The 21,948-nt window shown below is 45.0% G+C and overlaps 1 protein-coding gene across 2 annotated transcripts in view; it reads left to right on the top strand.

The window, feature by feature from the left end:
• Nucleotides 1-21,948, top strand: part of LOC137373011 (complement factor H-like) — a 621,771-nt gene that overhangs the window by 152,142 nt on the left and 447,681 nt on the right. Inside the window, exons 16-17 of one of the 2 annotated variants that reach the window (XM_068037708.1) lie at nt 3,546-3,636; nt 17,381-18,007. In XM_068037708.1, the coding sequence (XP_067893809.1) occupies nt 3,546-3,617 (72 nt within the window). In that variant the 3' untranslated portion in view covers nt 3,618-3,636; nt 17,381-18,007. Of the gene's footprint in view, nt 1-3,545; nt 3,637-17,380; nt 18,008-21,948 lie in introns of those variants that run through there. The other variant, XM_068037709.1, reaches the window with a different exon arrangement.

Below are 21,948 nucleotides of genomic sequence, written 5' to 3'. Positions count from 1 at the left end.
TAGATAGTAGCTCACCCCACCTTATCACTGTAACCTTCTCCAACACCTTGCATTTATACAGTGCCTTTAAAATAATAAAATGTCCCAAAAAGCTACACAGGAATGTTATAAAGCAAAATCTGATACTGAGGGCTGGTTTTTACAGTCCCCCGCCGATGTCGGGGGTCGTGGCTGGGGGAGGGGCCAGAAAATGTCTCTGGGAGAGGTCTGCCAGGGGCCTCGACGCCGGGAAGGCCCAGCCCAGCCGATATTGCTGGCGGCGGCAAGGCCTCTTGGTGGCCCCTCCGCCTCTCAGCGACGGGATGCCAATCTAAATATGTAAATTTATTAAAATAAATGAATTGAATACTTACCCGCTCCCGCCGTTCGGCGATCCGATGTGGGACATTGGTGGGGAGGGGGGAGCAGGTAAGTATTTCAGTGCGGGAGGTGGGGAGCGGGGTCAAACTAATATGATTGGTGGAGGGGATGGTGGGAAGGGTTAAAGATAAAAGTTTTTGAACTTTGAGGAGGGGAAGGTCAGGTAGAAAAGGTAAGTAGTTTGGGGAGGGGAAAGGGCACAGAATGAAGTATATGTTTATTGGGGGGGTTTGGGAGAGGGGCTAGAAACACTCATTTAATTTTTTTTAATAAAATTGAATCGCTTTTTCTTTAAATATTTAAATTGTCATGTAGGGCTTGTTCCCTTTAAAATTAGCATCAGCCCCTATGCAGTGGCGCCTGACGCTTTGCCAGGAACAGATTGCCCACCCCCTCCACATCATCAGGGGAGGGAGGTCCACCCTGGCCAATTAAGTGAGCCACCGCGTTTAATATCATGATGGCTCAGCGATGAGCAGTCCATGCGTGTGGACCGCCATAGTTTATGGCTACCGCAGGCAATGTAAAATTCAGCCCCAAGCCACATAAAGTGATATTAGGCCAGATGCACAAAACCATGAAAAAGGTAGATTTTAAGGTATGTTCTAAAGGAGAATAGAGAGATAGAGCGGCAAAGAGGTTTAGGAAGGGAATTCCATAACTTAGGGCCCAGGTAACTAAAAGGTACAGCCACCAATGGTGGAGCAATTAAAATCAGGGATGCTCAAGCGGCCAAAATTAGATGAATGCAGATATCTTGGAGGGTTGTGGCGCTGGAGGAGCTTACAGACATAAGGAGGGGCAAGGATTTGAAAACAAGGATGAGAATTTTAAAATTGAGGCATTGCTTGACTGGGAGCCAGTGTAGGTCAGCGAGCATGGGAGTGGTGGATGAATGAGGCAATTCCATGAACTCTGTATCCTTCCAACTTTGGCCTCTTTACTACTTATCATTTATAATTCATCAAATTTTACATTGAAAACAAATTAAACTATCCTTATTTTTGTCATTTATTTCCTCTAGTGCTGCGTTTATTGGCGCTGATACCCTGTTCATTTAATTTCCATTCAATCAATGGATTTGTTTAGTTTTTGAGATTCAAAATGTAAAGCAAACATTAAATTTTCAGCCTAAAGTTCCATATATTTTTGAGTTAATCACATCCTTCAACTTACCATGGGTAATGCCACAAGAGATCCACGAGTATCATAATAAAGTTTGCTGACCAAACCTAGCCATGTAACAAGGAGAGGGATGATTGACAGTATTCAAAGAAACTGAATCAATTTAGTTACCGGATTTTTTAAAGTTTGCTAGAAATAAATAAAACAATCCACATACATTTCAGAATATATGCAAACCATAAAAAGAAACAGTATGACTATTGGCAACGCGGCCAATCCACACGACCAATGTCACAACAATCAGCACCACTGCCTGCCCTGCATTGCACTTAAGGCATTGCAGTTTAATGGGTAGTGTTAGTAGTTAGGTTTAGCAGTCAGCCGTAGGAAACTTTTTTATTAACAACACATTGTCAATGGTAAAAATCCACCATGGAGAATGCTATTGGGCTGGATTTTGTTTTCCCGCCACCAGGAGCGTTGGCGGTCGAAAAAATGGTGGCATATCACGTATGAGCTCTGCACCACCATGCTGCCATGATCTTGACTCAGTGGCTTATTAGAATATGCAGGGCAGCCACTGCCCCCAATCAAGTGGCGGGGGCAACCTCGGCGACGCCGTAAACAGTGTCAGCTATCTCTGCGCGGGCACTGGCGCCATTTCTAAAGGGCTGCCAGCTCTGCTCAGAAACTGCAGAGTTGCCCTCGCCCCACTACATGTAAAAGTCTCCCTCCCCCCACTACACCAACATTATAGAGTTGACCCAGTCTCCGCACCCACTGCCCAACCGCAGCCCCCCCACCATTACACAAAAAATGTTGCGTTCCCCGATTCCCCACCTCAGTGTGCAAGCTTTCCCTGGACAGGAAAATGAGTGCCGCCCATCACATTGAAGATCCAGAATTGCCAGTAAGATCGCTATGGGCTAGGTTTTAATACATGCAAACACCCCATTTAAATATTTGAAGTTGGGTCCCATCGCCAAGCAGTGGATGGGCCTCCACGGAGCCTCACCGCCGCCGGGAAGATCGGGACCAGCAATCCTGGCGCCATGTTCCGTGGCGGGCCAGTGCCGCTCCGATCTTCCGGCCTCCCCTCCCCACCACAGAGTACAACCTCAGGAGCTGAACAAAATTCTGCCCATTGTGTCTGATACTCCAAACTATTGTCTTTTTGGACATAAGTTAAAGTTTATAAATCTACTGGAATGTTCAGGCAATGATTGTAAACCTATGCTGGTTATAGTGAAATTCAACTTAATCACAAGGAGGATTAATAAACCATCTCTTACACCATAAATCTAAATTTATCTTGTTTGAAAATGTAGCAGGGAATAAAAGGGAGGGCTTTCAAAACTTAGGAGCATGAGCAAGATAAAAGAATGAAAGAAATCATGGGGGAGATTGAACCGCCTAGAAAAAGAACGAGGGAGAGGCAGAATTGCAACAGCCCAAAACTGTACCTTCTATTTTGTATGACAGGGCACCTTTGAAAAAGCTGAACTGTTAGTTTCGATGAGGATTGTAGACAATGACTAAGTTCATGCTTCGAGAACAATTCTGATGGAATTATGGTCTGCAGCTTGAATCTCTTGTTCTACTTGCAGCTATAAGAAAGTTACATAATCTGCAGTGTTATTGTGAGAGAGATAGGCCCTACCTGGATGTATTTACCAGAGATATCATGTTTCAAATGAAATGTTAAACCACCGCTACTCCCTCAAGTGGACATAAAACAAATTTCATGGCACAATTCAAAAAAGAGCATGCGAGTTCTCTCACTGTCCTGTCCAATATTTATCCCTCCCTTGTGGGACCTTACTGAGTGAAAATTGGCTGCCATATTTGCCTACATAACAACACTGACTACACATGTAAAGTAATTATTTGGCTGTAAAACACTTAAGATTTCCCAAGGACATGAAAGGCACTATAAAATGCAAATTCCTTTATTTCTTTTACAGCCTGTGCATACTTCTCATGTAACTTATATCTGTTTGGGCATTTTGTATATGTACAAGGAATGCTCTTTATATTCATTCATTTCTGTTATCTTATAGATCATTTTTAAAGTTACGTTCAGTGAAACTTTCATCATTAGATTTGATGGCATCAAAGAAAACCTAGGATAAAAAAAGGAAAACTAGAAAGGTAAGGGACTGCAATGACATATTCATAATGATCCTGTATAAATCACTTTCTAAAATGATTCAAAAGGTAACTGCATAATCCAGTATTTCATGACTAAAGTATGGATCCCTCTTAAGTTTTACTATGTTGCAATTTGCTGCATTGAATTCTATAGTTAATACACACTACAGCTACAGTACACTAATGGAGGAAGGAGTGGATATTTAAGCTAGTGGATGGAGTGCCATTCAATGTCCTGGATAGTGTTGAGCTTCTTGAGTGTTGTTGAAGCTGCACTCATCCAGGCTACTGAAGATTATTCTTTCACACTCCTGACTTGTGTCTTGTAGGTGGCAGGGAGCCTTTGGGGAGTCAGGAGGTAAGCCACCCACTGCAGAATCATAGAACGGTTACAGCATTGAAAGAGGTTATTTGGCCCATCGAGCCTGTGTAGATTTTCTGCAAAAACCATTTAGCTAGTCCCACTCCCCTGCCCTTTCCCCATAGTCCTTCTGCCTCTACCACGTTTTCATGCAGTGCATTCTAGATCATAGCCACTCACTGCGTAAAATATATTTGCCTCATGTCGCCTCTGGGTCTATTGCCAATCATTTTAAATCTGTGTCCTCTGGTACTTAATCTTTCCAGCAATGGGAAAAGTTTCTCTCAGTCTACTCTGTCTAGATCCCTCATAATTTTGAATACTTCTATCAAATCTCCTCTCAACTTTCTCTTCTCCAAAGAGAACAACCCAGCTTCTTCAATCTATCCACGAAACTGAAGTTTCTCGTTCCCTGGAACCATTTATTGTAAATCTTTCTGCACCCTATCTAAAGCCTTAACATCCTTCCTAAAGTGTGGTATGCTGAATTGGACACAATATTCCAGTTGAGGCCAAACCAGTGTTTTCTAAAGGTTGATCAAAACTTCCTTCCTTTTGTACTCTATGTCCCTATTTATAAAGCCCAGGATACCGTATGTCTTTTTAGCCACTTTCCTTCAATGACTTGTGCACATAGGTCCCTGTGTCTCTCTCTCTTCCTGTACTCCCTTTAGCATTGTACCCTTTATTTTATATTTCCAATCCTCATTCTTCCTGTCAGAGGGCCAGCAGCTCAACAGCCTCAGCCGTGCCATTGGGAGCGGTGGCCACTGCTGGGACTGCATCTGGAGGAAGAGGACACAATGGAAGAACAGCACCCCGCCATGGGTCAAAGAGTGCCAGAATAGGAGTGACCAATTCGCCACCACCATCCAAGCCCGCTGGGAGGCTGCAAGGGTTCACCTGGAAGTCTTCCCATGTGGTGGAAGGCTCCCACCCCGCCACAGAGAAAATGCCAGCGGCAGGTGAAGGCCCTTAATTGGCTGCTTGAGTGGCTCGATTAGCGTCTGGGCGGGATGGCCATCCGCCACCTTCCCCAGCTGCAGCAAGCTGACATAGCGGCAGGAAGGCGATGGGCACTCCACTGTTCACCTTCTCTCACCAATTTACGGGTGCCCTGCCTCCCAGCCCATCCTCAGAGGGCTGGTAATATTCAGCCCAATGAGTCACATAAGATATTTGGACAGGTAACCAAAAGCTTGGGTGAAGAGGTAGGTTTTCAGGAGCACCTTAAAGGAGGAGAGAGAGTTCGAGAGGTGAAGAGGTTTAGGGAGGGAATTCCAGAGCTTAGGGTCTAGGAACATCGCAGGGCTGAAGGATGTTTTAGAGGTAGGAATGAGGCAAGTCCATTTAAGGATTTGAAAACAAGGAAGAGAATTTTAAAATCGAGATGTTGTCAGACTGGGAGCCAATGTATGTCAGCAAGAATGGGGGAGATGGTACAGTGGTAATGTCACTGAACTAGTAATCCAAAGGACCAGCCTAATACCCTGCTGATGCAGGTTCAAATCCCACCATGGCAGCTAGTCGAATTTAAATGTAATTAATTGAAAAAAATCTGGAATCGTGAGCTATTCTCAGTAATGGTGCCACAAAACTTTCTTCAATTGTCATAAAAACCCATCTGGTTCACTAATGTCCTTTAGGGGGAAGGAAATTTGTCATCCTCACCTGGTCTGGCCTATATCTGACTCCAGACCCACAGCAATGTGGTTGACTCTTAACTGCCCCCTGAAAAATAGCCTAGCAATCCACTCAGTTGTCAAGGGCAATTAGGCAACAAATGCTGGCCTTGCCAACGATGCCCGCATCCCATGAAAAATTTTTTTAAAACAATAGGGGGTTGGGTGAATGGGATTTGAGGCAAGTTAGGATACAGGCAGCAACATTTTGTATGAACTAAAGTTATGGAGAATGAGAGGTGGGAGGCTGGCCAGGACAGCATTGGAATAGTTGATGGTGGGATTCTTCCACGGACCATGCAAGTACTCCCAATACAATTTAAATTTCATTAGGAATTATCCCAAACAGGGCAGCATAGTGGCGCAGTGGTTAGCACCGCAGCCTCACAGCTCCAGTGACCCGGGTTCAATTCTGGGTACTGCCTGTGTGGAGTTTGCAAGTTCTCCCTGTGTCTGTGTGGGTTTTTGCCGGGTACTCCGGTTTCCTCCCACAGCCAAAAAAACTTGCAGGGTGATAGGTAAATTGGCCATTATAAATTGCCCCCTAGTATAGGTAGGTGGTAGGAGAATATCGGAAAGGTGGGGATGTAGGATTAGTATAAATGGGTGGTTGATGGTCGGCACAGACTTGGTGGGCCGAAGGGCCTGTTTCAGTGCTGTATCTCTAAATAAAATAAAAAATAAACATCTGATGCAACTTCAGTGGACATCGGGTAAGCAGTGTCAACACTGTACCTACATATTTTCCATGGAAGATATGGCAGATAATCAGGAGAGCCCCCACAGAAGTTCAACCCTTATGTGTGCTATAAACCAGAACAGCTATTTTCTGAATCTTGTAATAATGAATTTCTATGAATGTCACTTAACAACAGTCAGTTCAATATTGCTACAGATCACTAGCTTCAATTCCATCTGAGGGTCATAATCTCCTGCATGTAGTTGCTGCACTGGTTATTTTTGCCATTTCCCTTGTTTTTATTCTGGAGAGTGAGAGAAATGAAACGGTCACAATTTAGATGGATGGCAGTGCCAGCCTTTATGGTGATAATGAAAGCCCTCTATTAAAACTATGGGTAACAGGGGGAGAAAAAGTGTCTAAGATGTACGCAGTGGAAGGTAAGGGGTACACCTGGTTTCTCTTTATCACAAACAATCCTCCTGAACCACCTTCACCTGCCTCCTCCACCTCATGTCCAATAATAAACCCAGCAACTACAGACCAGTCAGTTTAACCTCAGTGGTGGAGAAGCTTCTTGAAATGATAATTCCTAATTCTCATGTTCTTATGTTATCATTCGAAGACATGACGCTAGCCACGAGAACACTGCCAACACTCAGCTCTATCTCACTATTACCTCTCTCAACTCCTTTACTGCTTGTGTTGCTAAACCTGGTTGTTCAACATTCAGTCCTGGATGAGTTGCAATTTCTTCAAATTAAACACTTGGAAAGACAGAAGCCACCATCTTCAGCCTCAGCACAAACTCCGTTCCCTCATCATCGATTCTATCCCTCTCCCTGGCCTCTGTCACAGGCAGAATCAGACTGGTCATAACCTTATGATCCTATTAACCATAAGATAAGCTTCAAATATTGTCTCCATCTATATCCAGCTACATAACATCCCATCTCTGACGTTATCTTAGACAATGTTTTGCTGAAACCCTCATTATGCTTCTTTTACCTCCAGACTCAACTATTCCAATGTTCTCCTGGTTGGCCTTCCATCTTCCACCCTCCAAAAAATGGAGCTCACCCAGTACAAGCCCATATCCTAACCCACATCAAATTGCTCATCCATCACCCTGTGATTACCTCAAATTTAAAATTCTCATCATATTAAAATTTCTCCATAACCTCACCCCTCCCTATCTCAGTCACCTCCTTCAGTCCTGCAACCCTCTGTGAACTCTGTGTTCCTCCCGCTCTGGCCTCTTATGCATACCACACTCTCTTCACCCCACCACTGATGGCCGTGCTTTCAGCTGTCTAGGCCCTAAGCTCTGAAATTCCCTCCCTAAACCTCACTGCCTCTCCACCACCCTCTCCTTGTTTAAGGCCCTCCTTAGAACCTACCTCTTTGACCAACCTGTCCCTATGTCTCCTTCTTTGGCTCAATATAATTTTCTGTCTGATAATGCTCCTGTGAAGTGCCTTGGGATGTTTTACTATGTTGAAAGGAACTATGTAAATATAACGTGGTGTTATTGAATAAATATGTGCACATGGGCAATATGTTCACAATACTTCAATAATTCACTAAGCTAGTAGGGGCAGCACAGTGGTGCAGTCTCACAGCTCCAGCAACCCAGGTTCGCTTCTGGGTACTGCCTGTGTGGAGTTTGCAAGTTCTTCCTGTGACTGTGTGGGTTTCTGCCGGGTGCTCCGGTTTCCTCCCTCAGCCAAAGCCGCAGGTTGATAGGTAAATTGGCCATTGTAAATTGCCCCTAGTGTAGGTAGGGGATATGGGATTAACGCAGGATTTGTATAAATGGGTGGTTGATGGTCAGCACAGACTCAGTGGGCCAAAGGGCCTGTTTCAGCGCTGTATGACTCTAGTAGACACATATTCTACTATTATGGTACCATGATTGTAATTTATTTTCCCACATATATTAAAATCTATAAAATCTAAATGGACAGGACTTTTAAAGGTATTTTGTAATGTTTCATTGGCCCACATTCAAACTACCCCCCTCCCCACCTCACACTGGACAGAAACCAAGAAAGAGTCATTTAAAATGAGGCCAGTCACTTACCCCTTCTGATCCCAGGGGCTTCCTACTGTGTTCCAATCTTAACCTGTTCTTTTGACCAGGTGAACAGAAGACTGCAGGAAGGAAGCAAGGTCCTTCTTTAAATATGTAGATTCAGGTCCAGTGATGGCATTGGGACCCGATTGCCAATTTGGGAGAGCAGTGACAGCTTTCCTGTCAGGCCAGACCTGTTGGAAGCCGAATCAGGGAGGCCCAGAACCCCAACCCCAAACATGGCATATACCCCTCATTCCCCCTCAAGTGACTGCAGAACAGCTCGCCTGGGTCCCCAGCTGCCGCCTCCTGTCCCAAAATTCTGCTATTGCCCATCAGCCAACTAACAATTCTGTCCGGGCTCGAGTGAGACTCTGGGAGAATTCATGCAAATGAGGCCTGGCCATTAAGATTGGCAGGGCCTCCACATTCCCGGACTGCTCAGGTGCTTCAGGGCTCGTGCACACTGTACCTGTCTACCTCCAACATCCACCCCATTAAAATCAGGGTCATTCTGTGAAAATTAGTCTTTCATAATCGAAAACTGCAGTGAGCATGTGCATCTGCAACTTTAACTATAATGCCGGAGTTGTTTGATGTTGCAGTGTTGAGAAAGTCTCACCAAAATTGAGTTATTTAAATATGAAGTGAAGTAGATAGAACTTCTAATATCTGAATTTCATACCAATGGATACCTTGTCCCATTTTGTTTATATTACTGCAGCACAGGCATTAAACACATTTGAAAGAAATGTGTAAAAGAAGTGCTCACAGGAATACTGCACAAGAACGTTAAATGTTCTTCGTTCAATGAACTTCACCAATCAGAAGTTATACACTAATGGATAAAAGGTAGAAATTCTTCAACTGAATTGGCAGCCAGTAGAGCAAGAGCTTAGAGGAAACTTTGCACAGAGCTAAACATCTGGAAAGAGCTTTCACCTGGTGCAATAAACTTAAATTTCATCAGTTCTTCCACAGAAGAACTGGAGAGATTCTGTTCAGGCTGGGACAGTGTTGTATAAATGTAAAGTAGATACAACACCATAATTGTTGTTTTAGAAATATTGGGATTTAGAAGATGCAAAAATAAAAGTTTAACAATGAATAGGGTTGCCTTCAACAGCAATCCACCAGGTAGTTCGTACTAAAATAAAAGCAAAATACTGCGGATGCTGGAAATCTGAAACAAAAACAAGAAATGCTGGAATCACTCAGCAGGTCTGGCAGCATCTGTGGAAAGAGAAGCAGAGTTAATGTTTCGGGTCAATGACCCTTCTTCGGAACTGACAAATATTAGAAAAGTCACAGATTATAAACAAGTGAGGTGGGGGTGGGGCAAGAGATAACAAAGGAGAAGGTGCAGATTGGACCAGGCCACATAGCTGACCAAAAGGTCACGGAGCAAAGGCAAACAATATGTTAATGGTGTGTTGAAAGACAAAGCATTAGTACAGATTAGGTGTGAATACACTGAATATTGAACAGCAGCAAGTGCAAACCTGAAGAAAAACAACCTGAAAAAAACAGTGGGTAAGCAAACTGAACAAACTAAGATGAAATGAAATAAATGCAAAAAAAGATTGTAAAAAATGTAAGAAGGAATGTAAAAAAAGGAAGAAAAAATAACTAAAAATGAAAGTAAAATGGGGGGGCTGTCATGCTCTGAAATTATTGAACTCAATGTTCAGTCCGGCAGGCTGTAGTGTGCCTAATCGGTAGATGAGATGCTGTTCCGTACTTTATGGATTGACTGCTCATTTTGGAGATTGTGGGCTGGATTTTAAGAACCTGCTGCCAATTTCGGCGATGAGCTCAAAAAATGGCAACCCACCCACGGGGGCTGCACGCCAAAGATCTTCCACGATCTTAAATGCAGCAGCTCATTTAAATAGCCGTGACGGCTTGCCTCCACCTCTCCCCCCAACACCCAATCACATGGAGTGGGTGGGCTGTCCAACCCCGGCTATGGCGTCAGCCAGCCCTACCAGCATTTTTAAGTTTTTAAAGAAAGATCCCCCAAAATTAAATAAATGAATCTCTTATGCCCCTTTCCCAACCCCTCAAAAACAATTTCAATAACTATTTGCCCCTCCCCCCAAAGCACTTACCTTTTACATCTGATCTTCCCCCACAAACTACACAAAATTTAATGTTCAACCCTTCCCACCATCCCCTACACCCACTGTGTGTATTTGACCCCGTCTCCGTTTTCCCCGTCCCCGTTTTCCCCCCCCACACCGCACCTTCACTGACAAACTTACCTCCTCCCCCTCCCTGCCAGCATGGTGCCTCGTTTTCTCGGACGGGGATCCGAAGGCGCGGGAGTGCCAGCTGCCGCGTCAAAGATCACAACGGGCCCTCATGATCTCAGGTAAGTATATTTAAATTTATTAATTTCATTAATTTGAATATTTAAATTGTGGTCCATTGCCCAGCGGCAGGGGTGCCGCCTCAGAGACTTGCCGCCACCGGGAGAATCGGGCTGGGCTCTTGTGGCATCGAGTTCCGTGGTGGGCCTCATCCGAAACCATCTTCAGTCCCCCACCCCCACTCTCCGCAACGGAACCCGAAACCTGGGGGAGAAGAAAATCCAGTCCTAATTTTGCTGTGCTTTTGCTCTGAATATTTTGCTTTAGATATTTTGATTCCAGCATATTAATGTTAAAGGATCTATGCGGGCAAGAGAGTACCTCGAAATTATAATGGATTTAGAATTCAGCAAAAGACCTGGAAAAATATCAATATCCTATGTTTTATGCAAACAGAAATTCCTTGAAGGCACCAAGAATGTCTCTTAGTTCTGCATCTGCATCTATTGGTAGAAATACATCATGTTCATAATTCAATACATTGGACAAGTATTTCCACTTTGGGTGCAATTGACAATCCAGGCACAAATGTGCTGGCTTTCTGAAATTTAGTTATGGTTCAATTTTCCACTCAAACGTTCTTTTTTTCTTTTTCTTTTCTTTTGGGCCTCCTTATCTCGAGAGACAATGGATACGCGCCTGGAGGTGGTCAGTGGTTTGTGAAGCAGCGCCTGGAGTGGCTATAAAGGCCAATTCTGGAGTGACAGGCTCTTCCACAGGTGCTGCAGAGAAATTTGTTTGTTGGGGCTGTTGCACAGTTGGCTCTCCCCTTGCGCCTCTGTCTTTTTTCCTGCCAACTACTAAGTCTCTTCGACTCGCCACAATTTAGCCCTGTCTTTATGGCTGCCCGCCAGCTCTGGCGAATGCTGGCAACTGACTCCCACGACTTGTGATCAATGTCACACGATTTCATGTCGCGTTTGCAGACGTCTTTATAACGGAGACATGGGCGGCCGGTGGGTCTGATACCAGTGGCGAGCTCGCTGTACAATGTGTCTTTGGGGATCCTGCCATCTTCCATGCGGCTCACATGGCCAAGCCATCTCAAGCGCCGCTGACTCAGTAGTGTGTATAAGCTGGGGATGTTGGCCGCTTCAAGGACTTCTGTGTTGGAGATATAGTCCTGCCACCTGATGCCAAGTATTCTCCGAAGGCAGCGAAGATGGAATGAATTGAGACGTCGCTCTTGGCTGGCATACGTTGTCCAGGCCTCGCTGCCGTAGAGCAAGGTACTGAGGACACAGGCCTGATACACTCGGACTTTTGTGTTCCGTGTCAGTGCGCCATTTTCCCACACTCTCTTGGCCAGTCTGAACATAGCAGTGGAAGCCTTACCCATGCGCTTGTTGATTTCTGCATCTAGAGACAGGTTACTGGTGATAGTTGAGCCTAGGTAGGTGAACTCTTGAACCACTTCCAGAGCGTGGTCGCCAATATTGATGGATGGAGCATTTCTGACATCCTGCCCCATGATGTTCGTTTTCTTGAGGCTGATGGTTAGGCCAAATTCATTGCAGGCAGACGCAAACCTGTCGATGAGACTCTGCAGGCATTCTTCAGTGTGAGATGTTAAAGCAGCATCGTCAGCAAAGAGGAGTTCTCTGATGAGGACTTTCCGTACTTTGGACTTCGCTCTTAGACGGGCAAGGTTGAACAACCTGCCCCCTGATCTTGTGTGGAGGAAAATTCCTTCTTCAGAGGATTTGAACGCATGTGAAAGCAGCAGGGAGAAGAAAATCCCAAAAAGTGTGGGTGCGAGAACACAGCCCTGTTTCACACCACTCAGGATAGGAAAGGGCTCTGATGAGGAGCCACCATGTTGAATTGTGCCTTTCATATTGTCATGGAATGAGGTGATGATACTTAGTAGCTTTGGTGGACATCCGATCTTTTCTAGTAGTCTGAAGAGACCACGTCTGCTGACGAGGTCAAAGGCTTTGGTGAGATCAATGAAAGCAATGTAGAGGGGCATCTGTTGTTCACGGCATTTCTCCTGTATCTGACGAAGGGAGAACAGCATGTCAATAGTCGATCTCTCTGCACGAAAGCCACACTGTGCCTCAGGGTAGACGCGCTCGGCCAGCTTCTGGAGCCTGTTCAGAGCGACTCGAGCAAAGACTTTCCCCACTATGCTGAGCAGGGAGATTCCACGGTAGTTGTTGCAGTCACCGCGGTCACCTTTGTTTTTATAGAGGGTGATGATGTTGGCATCGCGCATGTCCTGGGGTACTGCTCCCTCGTCCCAGCACAGGCATAGCAGTTCATGTAGTGCTGAGAGTATAGCAGGCTTGGCACTCTTGATTATTTCAGAGGTAATGCTGTCCTTCCCAGGGGCTTTTCCGCTGGCTAGGGAATCAATGGCATCACTGAGTTCCGATTTGGTTGGCTGTATGTCCAGCTCATCCATGACTGGTAGAGGCTGGGCTGCATTGAGGGCAGTCTCAGTGACAGCATTCTCCCTGGAGTACAGTTCTAGGTAGTGCTCAACCCAGCGGTCCATCTGTTTGCGTTGGTCAGTGATTATGTCCCCCGATTTAGATTTGAGGGGGGTGATCTTCTTGATGGTTGGCCCAAGAGCTCTCTTCATGCCATCATACATTCCTCTGATGTTTCCGGTGTCTGAGGCCAGCTGAATATGACTGCATAGGTGTTGCCAGTAGTCGTTTGCGCAACGCCTAGCTGTTCTTTGTGCAGTACTTCTGGCTGCTTTAAGTGCTGCGGATGTTAAATCGCTGGGGGCTTTCTTGTAGTTCAAAAGTGCAATGCGCTTAGCGGCTATGACAGGTTCCAGCTCTTCATTATGAGATTGAAACCAGTCTGCATTTCTCTTCGCACTTTTGCCGTAGGTGGTCAAAGCTGACTCATAGATGGCGTCTCTGATGTGGGCCCACTTGGTCTCAGCATCCCCTGTGGGAGTGTTTTGAAGGGCTGTTACAAGTGAATTTAGAAATTTTTGTAACAGCTGTGGGTGAGAAATTCTGCTCGTGTTGATGCGCGGGTGGCCCTTCTGCTTGGAATGATGCAACTTCTTTGGTCTGAGTCTAACCTTGCTGCACACCAGGGAGTGGTCGGTGTCGCAGTCCGCACTGTGGAAGCTGCGTGTGATTTGAACACTGTTTAAGGCGGCTCGCCTTGTGACAATGAGGTCTAGCTGGTGCCAACGACGTGATCTTGGGTGCCTCCATGAAACCTGGTGACAGGGTTTAGTGTGAAAGAACGAGTTGGTGATGCAGAGGTTATGGTAGGTACACAACTCAAGCAGTCTCTGCCCGTTCTCATTCATCCTTCCAACGCCATAGCGCCCAAGGCAGGAGGGCCATGAGTCATGGTCGGCCCCAACCCTGGCATTAAAGTCCCCCAGCAGGAATAGGTGTTCGGTGTTGGGGATGCTGCTAATGATGTTATGGAGTTGTTCATAGAACTGGTCTTTAGCTTCAGGTGCGGAACAGAGTGTTGGAGCATAGATGCTGAGTAGGTGTACTGGACCAGAGGTGGTGAGCAGTCGGATGGACAGTATGCGTTCCGAGCCATTTGAGGGAGGCTCTATCATGCTGAGCAAGGAGTTTCTGATGGCGAAGCCCACTCCATGCTGTCTTGGTTCTTCAGGATCCCTGCCCTGCCAGAAGAAGGTGTAGTCTTGCTCTGCTAGAGAGCCACTCGCGGGGAGGCGAGTCTCCTGAAGTGCTGCAATGTCCACATTGAGTCTACTGAGCTCGTTGTTAATGATGGCGGTCTTCCGAGAATCGTTGATTTGTGTAAGGTCTTCCGACAGGCCAGGACACATAGTTCTGACGTTCCAGCTTGCAAAGCGAAGGGCTGGTACCTTCTTTCCTTTTTTCATGTTGTTTGGTGCGGTGTATCAGTCCACCTTTCGGGCAATGACCCTGAGCTCCAAGCACCCATTGAAGCAGGCAGACTGTGGCGGGACAGAACCTTATTGACCGGGGGCTGCCCGGTTTGAGGCGGGCGGTAGCTGTCCAGTGAGGTGCAATGACCTCTCCCACCGACAAAGGCAACCCGTGGCGCCCAGTTTCTACGCCAATTTATCTGGACTTATAACCCGTAACTGCTGCCTTCCGTGTTGTTTCAGTCGCTGTGAGGCAACTATGGAGTGACCTCTCCATGGCGCATGCCTGGGCAAATTTATGGAGGTTGAGAGTTGCCCAGTCGTCAAAACCCCCCTCTCGGCCTTTCTGGTGGGGTCCAAAGGAGTGCAGGACACGACGTTTGGCACCAGTATGGCTGCAGGAACTGCCGGAAACATGCCAAAGGTGACACATGACCGCCTACGGGGTTCCGCTCCGGATTTTCTGTTAGGGTTTACTCCCTTAGCCTTGGTCTCTCCCGAGACGCCCACAAGGCAGTGGGGTTGTTGGGGCCCCTACACAGGTGTAGGATGGTGCCGGTGGGAGGAGGGGATGCAAGGGGGAGGGGTAGAGGGAGGGGGTGGGGGGGGGGGTGCAGGGGAAGGGGGTGCGGGGTGAAGATGTTGCGAGGGGGGGTATTTACATAATTACAAACAAAAATTCTTCCATGAACAAGTGTGATTGGGCGATGTATTCGAACAGTAATGGTTTATTTTTTCTCCTTACATTAAAAATTATTCCTTGATATCCTTAAGAGTGGTAACCTGGTTCAGTTTTATTAATGCAGCTGAAAATGTTTTTGTTCACAAAACAAAATCAGCATTTTAACAGGAGAGCCTCTTCCACCACCTGTGAACAAGCTGGCACTAAATAACTGAAATGTCATTAGAAAAAAGTTATATTGAACCATTTACTCATTTCATTGATGTACAGTAGTCAGTGTTTTAGTAAATGAAATATTTAAATAGTGTATTTGTGGCTAAAAATGTCTTAGTTTTAAGAGCCTCCTTGAAGGACCGCAAACGAGTGTAATCGATGAAAACCGGCTATAGTGGTTAATTTGATTAGGGCCATAGCCAGTTTTGAGGGCAGAACTGGCTTCCAACACAATATTTTTTTAAACCAGTGTAAAAATCACAGAAACTTGATTTGCACTGGATGTAACTTGCAGTCGAAATTCATCTTTTGTGCTAGTTTCGCTGATTTGGGGCAATTGCACCAGGGAGACCAGTGCAACCTATCCCTGTTGAGTTTCTATCCTCTGCCAAGCCATTTGAGGGTGGGTGAAGATTAGACATATTTTCATAGGATGAACAATAATAGGTTATGAAAGGTTCTTCCTGATTTCCTAGCAGAAGGTAAAAAATGTAACAAATGTAATAGTTTATATGGGGAAAAGGTTCTTTGCTTGGTTTTCCCTTTGAAGCATTGCTAATTGCATCATCCCCAGCACAATAATAATTTATACAATAGTGCTAATAGATCACCAGTGAGTAGACAGGAGGGATGGAGAAATCGGAAGAGTAAGTTGATGTGAGATTGTGGCTCTGGGTGGGGGGGAGGGGGGAGGGGGGGGCGGGGGTGTGGATGTTCAATCGCAGTGGGGGTGGGGGAGTGAGGGAAGCGACAAGGGGTTGGTGTGGGAAAAGCAGGCAAATTGGATTCAATACAGAAGGCATTTGAAAGGCACTCACCCCCTGGACCCAGAAGTTCTCACCTCCCATTAATCTGCCAGGTGAAATTTAAAATGGAGATTAAATTTAAGGCATGTGACCTCATTATTATAATTAAATAACCAACCCACCTCCTAGGAACAGACTGGTTGCCGGCTCCCATCCCACCTCCATTAAAACTGGAAGTGGGTGGGTTGAGATTTTTCAAATTGTTACATCGCATCCAACCCAAATTCAACTGATTTCGGGAGTTAAAGTTCCCCCACAGAGTCTAAACCAGGAAATGCAAGTTAGACTATTTAAAGTAAAATCATGTACAGAAAGCAAAATAAAGAGAGGGGAAAAAAAGATGGGATTAAGAGAGAGGTAAATGAAAAAAAGAAAAAAAACTCTTTTTTAAATCTCCAACAATTATTAAAATCTGGAGGAATGAGACTCCACACTTATAAAAGTTAATTTTCAGTGCCACCGAGGTCATTTGACAGTAATTAAGACATATCATGCAGTTAAAAATTCACTTACACCTGAATGCTCCAGCCCTAACTTTTTCTCATGTGTTTCGTAGGTAACTAGTGGATAAGTATCATAAATTCACATCCTTACAAGTATTCCAATGCCACGTCTATCAGCAGGGTACTAATGTAGCAAAGCTTGTGGACCAGCAGGGAAAGTCGGACAGCAGCTTCTGGATTTCCGAGTTTACTCTGCTTGAGCAGAAGCCAAATGTTGTTGTCCAATTTACCCCATAATAATGGTGAACGCTGATGGCCTCATTGTTATTTTATCAGAAAATCCAGGCCAATATGATAACAGCAACAATAAAAGCCAATAGTGCTCATATCTTCCTCTGCTGCCAATGAAGTGAGCATGACCATGATTTTCATGACCTGAAAAGACATTATTGATCTTTAGAAAAAGTTACTACATGGGATGGGTAGACAACAATGAGGTGATTGGAGGTCTCGATTGCAGTGTCTTTTATTGCCTGTTATAAATCTGGTATATTTTTTATAATGGAATATTTAATTTAATAACAGGAAGAAGATGGGGTGGCACAAAAGCCAGAAAAATGTTGGGCAACTCTGCAAAAGGACCTACAGAATAAAATTCCGAATTAGTGACATTTACAGGATAAGTTTTTCTATAATTCAGTGCCAAATATTACTTCTGTTAGATAATTAATCTTCATGACCATACCTAATTATACTGATAAATTATCGAATTATTTTTGAAATTACATACTGTGTATTACAATTGAGTATACTTCAGCAAGGAATTTCACTTTAAAATAACCTGATACTTCGTAGTAATATTCATCACACCCTGACTGATTTTCTCATCATTTCAGTTACACCTTCATCAATGTCCTGCATTTTTATTGTGAATCAGTAATTAGTACACTTTATTTTTCAATTTTGTGGGACACAATAGAATCATCCAATATCTAACAATTCATCTGCAGAAAAATATATCTCACAATTATTTGAAAATTATAGTTCTGTAAACTATGCAACATAATGTAACTACTGACAGAATGTAAAGCTGAGGTCATGTTATTGGCAATTATTTTGTATGCTATTATTTCTAGTTTCCATCTTTCATTCTTATGTAATTGCTGTACACATTTGATTTTAAAACAAAAAATAAAGACATAAAAGACAACACGTTAATGACTGGAGCACTATCAAAATGACACAAAAACATTACACCACGTGAAGTGACATATCTAGCAAGTGGCATCCCAAGAATAAACCTGCAAGTGGATTAAATAGCACAGTACGTGGAGGAAGTGGAATTAATAAGAAGGTTCATGTCCCTGTGTTACAGGAAGGAAAACTCACTTCTAATTTCTGCACAAGATTGGGGTGTTTTCTGTTCTCTGTTGTTCTATTATATTGTTTGAACATTAGCAGCCACATCTCTCTCTCTCACACACACACATTCACACACACTGGCTGGGATTTTACAGAGCTCCTGACGTCGGGCTCCATGGTGGGGGGAGCTGGAAGATCATTCTGGCACTGCCCGCCACAGAGCCCGATGCTGGGAGGGCCAGGCCTGATCTTCCAAGTGGCGGCGAGGCTCCGTGGCAGCACCCCTCCCGCTGGGTGATGGGACCCAGATTATAATATTCAAATGAGCAGAATGCATACATTTAAATATAATTGACTCCAATCTTACTGTCGGGCCGCAATCTTCTGAGCGGCACTCGCACACCTACACTTTCCTGTCTGCAAAAGCAGACAGGCAGTGGTGGGAAAGGGGAAGCTTAGGATTTTTAGTTCAGGGAGGGTGGGGGAATGGCTGCTGGGGGGCAGGGGTATGGAAAGGGCCAAGAATAAATTTTATTGTTATTGGGGGGGTGGCAAAGGGTAGCAGATTTTTAATCAGTACAGTAGGTGGGGGAGTGTACAACTTAAAACATTTAAATTAGCCTGCAAGGCTTTAAAAATGGCACCGGCGCCTGTGCACAGGCAGCTGGAACTACTGCCGGTATCGGAGAGCCCACCCCTTCCATGTGCTGGAGGGGGGAACGGCCTGACCGGCTCATTAGCATGGGCCTCAGTGAGGAAGATCACGGTGGCTTGGCGGCACACGGCCTGCATGTGCGGCGGTACGTGCATAAAATCCAACCCACTGTGTGCTGTTTGAGTGCACAGCGTGTGAAGAAGGGAGTTTGGTGAGTGAGTGAGGGAGTTTAAGGGTTAATCTCTCTCTAAAGTTTGTTATATGAAAAGGAAGAATGTGCGGGGTTACAGGGAGAAGGCGGGGGAATGGAACTGAATTGCTCTTCCAGAGAGCCGGTGCAGACACGATGGGCCAAATGGCCTCCTTCTACTGTAACAATTCTGTGATTCTGTGGTTTCAGAGCTCTAGCAAAGCTGACTCATCATTGTTTTTCAGAGAATATAAATTCAGGAGTCTCTAAGTGCTGCTTATCTGCACTGGGTACTGCTGGAGGGTACAGAGTGAGTGAGCGAGTGAGTGAATTTAAGGGTTAATCCCACTCTAAAGTCTTTTTTTGTTTACATTTAGCAATTAACTAAAATTAGTGTTTAAGAGGCAAGTTAAGTTTCTTCCAGTTTTAAACAGGGATATGCAAGCTCTCTGAGAATAGCTGTAGCTAGTTAGGTAGCTAGCTTAAACTGATTTCTGAGCTCTCGCAGACCTCTAGCAAACTCATCATTGTTTTTCAGAGAGTATAAATTCAGGAGTCTCTAAGTGCTGCTTATCTGCACTGGGTACTGCTGGAGGGTACAGAGTGAGTGGGCGAGTGAGTGAATTTAAGGGTTAATCCCACTCTAAAGTCTTTTTTTGTTTACATTTAGCAATTAACTAAAATTAGTGTTTAAGAGGCAAGTTAAGTTTCTTCCAGTTTTAAACAGGGATATGCAAGCTCTCTGAGAATAGCTGTAGCTAGTTAGGTAGCTAGCTTAAACTGATTTCTGAGCTCTCGCAGACCTCTAGCAAACTCATCATTGTTTTTCAGAGAGTATAAATTCAGGGGTCTCTGAGTGCTGCTTGAGTGCACAGAGTGTGAAGAAGGGAATTTGGTGAATGAGGGAGTTCAGTGAAGAGGGGAACTATAAATTAATTAAGAAAAATAAATTTAATTTAATTAACACAATAAAGATGGCAAGACAGGTGATGTGGCACAGCTGCAGTATGTCGGAGCTCCTGGATGCCATCGAAATCCATGGCAACTATATCTGTAGTAAGTATCTGCAGCTTGAGGAGCTTTGGCTCAGATTAGATGAGCTTGAGGCCAAGCTGCAGACATTGTCAGACACATGGAGGGGGAAAGTTACCTGGACAGTTTGTTCCAGAAGGCAGTCACACTCTTTAGGATAGTGTCATCTGATTTGGTCAGCGGTCAGGACAGGAGGGTATGCCTGTGAGTCAGGCAGGTAAGGAGATTGCGAAGGTGGGAGTGGAGCAGCCTCAGCCCTTGCAATTGAATAACAAGAGCAAGGGTTTTGGTGTGGATGAGCAGACTGACCATGGCACCCCATGGTACAGGAAGCCATTCAAATGGGAAGAGTTAAAAGGAATGCAGTGGTAGTAGGGGACAGTATAGTCAAGGGGATAGACACTGCCCTAGAGCAAGAGTCCAGAAGGCTGTGTTGCCTGCCTGGTGCCAGGCTTCGGGACATCTGCTCAGGGCTGGACAGGCACTTGCAGTGGGAGGGGGTGGATCTAGTTGTCGTGGTCCACATAGATACCAACAACATCGATAGGAGTCGGAAAGAGGTTCTGCATAGAGAGTATGAGGAGCTAGGCACTGAATTAAAAACCTGAAACTCAAAGGTAATAATCTCTGCATTATTACCTGAGCCATGAGCAAATTGGTGTAGGGTAAATAAGACAGTGAAAAATGTGTGGCTCAAAGATTGATGTGGGAGAAATAGGTTTCAATTCATGGGGCACTGGCATCAGTATTGGGGAAAGTGGGAGCTCTACCGTTGAGACGGTCTACACCTGAACCATGCTGGGACTAATGTTCTGGTGAGTCATATAACTAGGGCAGTAGAGAGGGCTCAAAACTAAATAGTGGGGCGAGGGATCAAGTGAGCGAAGATGTGATAAGTTAGAGAGGAGAAGGCAAGAGAACAATATAGCAATAAGGATAATGATAATCAGAGGGTGGCAGGAAGGGACAGTGCGTACGAACACAAGTGAGCCAGCAGATAAGACTAGAGGTTGTGAACTAACAGAATGGGAGGAGGGTTCGGGAGAGGGGCGTTTTAGAAATGCAAAGAGAATGGACCAGGCATCGGAACAGTATAGCATTGTGGGTAAAGACAAGCAGAATAGGACAGAAAGGGATAGAGAGTTTAACAAAAATTGTACATCAGCAAATAAGGTCATTGAAGGGAATAGAAGCAAAGAAATGAAATTAAGGTTTCTTTATCTGAATGCATGATGCATCCGCAATAAGATAGATGAACTAGTGGCAAAAATAAAGGTACATGATTTAGATCTAATCGCCATTACAGAGATTTTACCAGCCCCCCCAACATCGGGGGTCATGGCAGGGGGACCCAGAAAATATCTCCGGGAGAGGCCTGCCATGGGCCTTGATGCTGGGAAGGCCCTGCCCCATTTTATTACCAGTGGCGAGGCCTCGTGGCGGCCTGCTCGCTGCTCAGCGATGGGAACTTCATTAAAATATTTAAATCTATTAAATTAATTAATACTTACCTCCACGACAGCCGTCCCACGGCCGATTGCCAGGACTCCCACGCCTTCGGATCTCTGAGGCAGAACACTGGGAGAGGGGAGCAGGTAAGTTTTCAGGGTAGGGGGGAGCAATAGGGAAAATCATTGCGATTGGTGGAGTGGATGGCGGGAAGGAGTTGGAGGTTAAAGTGAAGAAAGTTTGGGAGGGCAAGGTCAGGATCGCGAGTTTACTCTTTTGTGGGGGAGAGGGCAATTAATAAAATGTGAAGTCATTGGGGGGATGGGAGAGGGGATTGAAATTTTTAATAAACTTTTCCTATTAATTTTTCAGTTTAGGTAACTGTAAATATTTAAATTTAAATGAAGGGCTGGAAGCCCTTTAAAAATGGCACCAAATGCTATTGCCAGGGACAGAGCGCCTGCT

The sequence above is a fragment of the Heterodontus francisci genome, chromosome 8 (assembly GCF_036365525.1).
Source record: "Heterodontus francisci isolate sHetFra1 chromosome 8, sHetFra1.hap1, whole genome shotgun sequence".
NCBI lineage: Eukaryota > Metazoa > Chordata > Chondrichthyes > Heterodontiformes > Heterodontidae > Heterodontus > Heterodontus francisci.
This window is presented reverse-complemented; position numbering and strand designations above follow the sequence as displayed.